The sequence below is a fragment of the Rhamphochromis sp. 'chilingali' genome (genome assembly GCF_963969265.1).
Source record: "Rhamphochromis sp. 'chilingali' genome assembly, chromosome: 19".
In the NCBI taxonomy this organism is placed as follows: domain Eukaryota; kingdom Metazoa; phylum Chordata; class Actinopteri; order Cichliformes; family Cichlidae; genus Rhamphochromis; species Rhamphochromis sp. 'chilingali'.
In genome coordinates this window covers 33,149,428-33,154,466 of record NC_137946.1, presented here as the reverse complement: position 1 = coordinate 33,154,466, position 5,039 = coordinate 33,149,428, and the positions used below count along the sequence as shown (strand labels likewise).

General features: G+C 42.0%; 1 protein-coding gene across 1 annotated transcript; it reads right to left on the bottom strand.

Annotated features, from left to right (window-relative positions):
* Positions 1-1,261: 1,261 nt before the first annotated feature.
* On the bottom strand, positions 1,262-4,616 carry taf9 (TAF9 RNA polymerase II, TATA box binding protein (TBP)-associated factor). Its single transcript, XM_080867999.1, has 7 exons — positions 4,515-4,616; positions 3,796-3,877; positions 3,509-3,645; positions 3,189-3,323; positions 3,030-3,111; positions 2,824-2,937; positions 1,262-2,588 (listed from the first exon to the last, which is right to left on the bottom strand). Exons 1-7 carry the CDS (start codon positions 4,548-4,550, stop codon positions 2,431-2,433), a joined length of 744 nt encoding a protein of 247 aa, XP_080724125.1. The 5' UTR covers positions 4,551-4,616; the 3' UTR covers positions 1,262-2,430.
* Between the last annotated feature and the right edge of the window lie 423 nt (positions 4,617-5,039).

The window sequence follows — 5,039 nt, the reverse complement described above, 5'->3', positions numbered from 1 at the left end:
TGTATAAAGTCCAAATAAATGATGTTTAAATAAAACATTCCCAACTTGTGCTAACTAAATACAATACAATAAGGATAATGGGAGGTTTAAGTTTGTTCTTATGCTCTAATACACAGGTCTCGAACTCCAGGCCTCGAAGGCCAATGTCGTGCAGGTTTTGGATGTGTCCTTGATCCAACACAGCTGATTGAAATGGCTAAATGGCCTCCTCAACATGTCTTGAAGGCTGTATCCCTATTCAGGGTCTGCAGCCTTAAAGGCCGCATTTTAAGGCCGATTACGTCACACCGGCGCGCCGAAGGCTGTCCCAATTCAAAGGCTGCTCGAAATGCGGCCCTCACATGCGTCCTTCATTTCCCTGAATTTTAAGGACGTGGCGGTGTAGACTTAGTGGCCCAACATATCCCAGAATGCATAGCGCGGCGGTGCGTGTGGATAATTTTGCCGAAAAAAACGGCGGATGAGGGGCAGCCGAAGAGTGAACTTTAAGTACTGAATATTATGTCACTTATTGATGTGCAAATGTTTAATAACGAAGAACATTAAACATTACTGTTGGCCACATGTCGGCAAAGTCATGTGACATTAGTGACGTTTGTACTAACTTGGTTTTAAAGCCTTTACTTTAAAATACACGCCGTTCAATAGCTGAGCTTAATCAGAGAATGATCAAAGCTCATGTAGAAACAAACAAATGAACAAAAGATTTTCTCCTTGATCTCTGTCAAACACAGCTGTATGACACGTTTCCAGCTGTTAGTATCATGGTTGCTAGACCGCCCCATTTCACAAGCCTCGCACTTCCGGCCTTAGCGGTCTTTAAGTACGCGGCCCTTGTGGACCGTTAAGGCTGCAGACCCTGAATTGGGATACAGCCATGGACAGCTACTTCCGTGCAACTGATATAAGATGCGGTAAGCTGAAGACAGCTTCAACCGTCTGTTTGTTGAAAAATAGTAACATGACCGCATTTTCTTAGTTAGTAACGGTAACGCCGTTGTAACGATAGAAATAGTAATTAGTTAGTTACTCGTTACTGAAAAAAGTAACGCCGTTATTCCCATCCCTGGTGCTCAGTAACATCCAAACTAGTCTGATACCACATCAGCAATATTACTGGTCAGATAAATGCATTTAAAATACCCCGACATGAAAAACAAAATCCAGCCGAGCGCTAAAGTTTCCATGTGAAAATCTGCACTTTACGTTCATGCTCTTAAAGAAAAAAAAATAAACCAGCATATAAGGTCTGACAGGAGAGAAGTCTCAATTATTTTAATGTTCAGTGTCTCTTCCAAGGCTAAATTATGCTAAAGGTGACTTGAACTGGGTGAAGATCATTTTTTTCCCTGATAAAACATACTTTTCATCAGAATACATTAAAGCAGAATAGTCCATGGCAAACAATTACTGCATTTCCCCCGTATACATCTTAAAACATATCATCCAGGACCCAATAAAAACTAAAGCAACACAACGAAAGTCACAACTACAATGTTTGAACAAAAAGTAGAGGGCCCATGATAGAGCCCTGTGGAACTCCACACCAGTAAGAAAACACAAACCCCCCCAATGTGGTCTCTTTATTACATTTTTATAAATCAAGGGGGGAGTAAAATAGTTCAGGTCGAGCCTTTAAAGGCTTTTTAAACATGTGTACTCATGTTTTCTGACTAAAGTAACCATTTTCAGAACTATATAATTGTATGCAGTCTATTTTAACATGCAGTTTCTCATTAAACCACAAAACTGTGTCTGTGTCACAGTGAAGGATCCCTCCATCCTTCTTAATCTGATACTGTCAAACATCCAGATGCCGTTACCAAAAAGTACTTACACCACAATATAAAGAAATGTATTATATTTAAAAAAAAAAGAAAAAAAAAAAAAAAGAGTATCACCACTTTGATGTACAGTTGTTCAGGATCAAATTATCAAACAGTTTGTGTATACGTCTGTAAACATAATTATTTCTGCTGTAAAGTTTTAACATGTGAATCTATGAGGAGTGACTCACTGTTGGATATTAGTGGAATTATTGGTTTTCATCAATTTCATAAAAATAAAAAAAAAACCCACAAATGTTTGACTTAAATGTTTTAGGGATTTTTTTTTTTCAGAAGTGAACATTTTTCACTACAGGACTCAAAAGTGAAACCTTCAGATATATAAGTTAAAAACTCTTCTTGTTCTAAATGTAAATTTTGGGTTCCAACAAACAGACGTGATCACATCTTTTATTCATTTTATTGAGAATCACTTCACTTTTCCTTCGCCCTGCAGCTTTGAACCCACCGTCCAGCTTCAGTCCCGCTGTGAGCAGGCGTCGTGTTCCTCTCAAACAAACTGTCAGGAGCCTCCTACAGTCTCTACTGAGATTATTTTTTATAGGTCAGTACAAAAGTGGCAATGGCGGCATCGCATTCAGCGTCATAAAGCGTCGTAGTCGTCGTCGTCTTCATGCTTCCTCTTCAGCGACTCTCCGCCGGAGTTCTGTGACACCATGTTGGTCGTAATGAGGATGTTCTTGGAGCCAATCAGAGATGGGTTGATGAGGACGTTGGAGACAGCGGGTGTGGATGGCGTTGCTATGGGGACAGAGCGAGCATCAAGGTTTTTATATAAGTAAACTGTTCATTTAAACATGATTCTGTTTGGCCATTAAAATGTTTCTCTGGACAGATTTTTGTCCGTGTGTTCAGGAGTTGGTGGAGAACTTTTTAACAGTTTCTTCCACATTAAAGTGTTTTTCACAGGTATTCATACGTCTGACTCTTGTTCCATCAAAGCATGAAGCAAAAAATAAAACGGCTCTGTTCTTACTGGGTTTGGTGGTGGTCGTCTGAGAGGGCGGCGGGATCTGCACAGTGAACCTCTGACCCGTCAAAGACACTGGAGTCCCGACTTTAGTGGTGACCGACTGCACAGACGGCGTCCCTGAGGAGGAAATGGCGCTACGCTTTCAGCATCCAGAATCGTACTTTAATACTTGGATTTATAAATCACATAATGATAAAGCTGAAACTCACCGAGCGTGGGCGTGGTCGGCCTGCTGGTGACGGCGCCGACACTGAGGCGAGGCACCGATATCCTGTTGGCAGACGACGACACCTGGAAAATAAACTGTTGGTAACCACAAACAAAGACAACGTGAAAGCTGAGGATGACCACGAGAGGTTGTGTCTCACCTTCTTCTGTATGGACTTCAGTCTGTAGTTGGGGGCGGTCAGACAGTAGCGGTCTGGGGGCAGCCGGGGGCCGGTGTAGGGCTTGATGAGAGGGAGGGGGGTCTGGTTCTTCTGCCTGGCAACCTCCAACAGGAACTGGAAACACAGAGAGGGTGAAGCAGCTATCAGATCAGCCCTGTCGCTACAGTCAGCTGGTTCCTGTAGAGTGACGGTCTTAATGATCAGAATAGAATCTGCAGTCTCCATTTTCCTCACTGACATTCTAGACCCCTGACGAACGAATCAAGAAGCGAACGTTACGCCCATCTGTGAAGACTTACATCTCGTGGCGGAGGTGAGGTGAACGACTGATCCATGCGGCACTGGATGGCCAGTCTGATGTCGTCGGCGTCCACGTTGGACTTGTTGGCGTGTGAGGCGTAGGTTTTGGCATCTTCGATGATGGTGGTCACGTATCCTGTGGACACAAACAACAACTGAGTTGTTCAGAACAGCTCCTGCATGATTCGCAGTTCAGAATAATCCTTCTTTGTCCGAGAGTGTCAGAAATATTCAGTCGGGATATCAGAGCATTGTTCCCATTGGCTCTGAAACAGAAATAACTTACTGTAGGTGAACTCCAGCATCTGGTTGATGACTCTGGGCTCATACTCTGTGATTCCCATGTCCTTCAGGATCTGGATCATCACCTACAGAGGAAACGAATAACTTAAAATCTCAGTGCAACAAACTCAAACATGCTCTCAATTTTACTTTTCCCGCAGATTTTTACTGCATCTCCCATTTTTACTCTCTGGAAAACTGTCAGGATAAAAGAAGCTGGATAAATAAATTATCCCGGAAACGTGGTGCTGGAGCGAGGTACAGCGTCCGGCCTTGTCTCGCAGGGTGCACCAAACCAGGGTATTTACAAACACACCATAGGGTGACAAACGGCTTCACCAAAGCACCAACAGCTCGCGACTAAAGGCTAGGCTAGAGTGCGGCTGCTATTGTTTTGAACGGCAACGTTGCTAAGCTAAGCAGGCTATCATGTTGCACAACTGCAAAGGGTCACCAATTAATCAACACAAATCCAGCAACAAAGTTCACCATCAGACAATAAACGGGAGAAGAAACTCCCCAATGTGAACCAAATTTGCACCAAAACACCGACAGGCTCGCAGCTAGGCTAGCATGTTAGCCGCTATTGCTTTGAGTTGCAGTGTCGCTAGCTAAGACAGGCCAGTCTAGCTAACGAGCAACGCGGATGCATTAAAGATTATCGAGCAAAGCAAAAAGCTCGACTCAAACTGTACAATATAAATGAAAAAGCTCGTTTCTGACCTGAGCATCTTTCGGGATTGTTTTCGGAGCAGACATTTTAACTTCCCTCGCTGCGCCTTTGCTTCCTCTTCTTCTACTGTTTCCGTTCACAGCTGAGCCATTGACCGAATCCGGAAATGAAAGAAAACACAGGAACTGCAACTGCTCCGAGTTAAGAGCTTTCAAAATAAACCTCAAATTTATAAATCAGAAAAATCAAGATTTTATTAATTTCTTTTACAACTAACACCTGATGTCTCGTATTATGTAGACAAATTTAATTAACAAAACAAGATAAGTAATACGAAACACATAATAACACGTTTTAATAAACTTCAAAGTACAATAAAAGTAAGTCATTAAAGTTGAGCAAATCTAGGTTTTTGATTTGTCTCTTATTCCCGTTTTAATCATTTTGCTTACATCACGAGATAAGTTTATCATTGATTTAAACTGATGTTTTTTCTACTTTATGTCTTTTAAATATGACAAAGTTCTACCTCTAAATATTCATGGTTTAAACTTTTGAGTATCTTTGAGGTTATA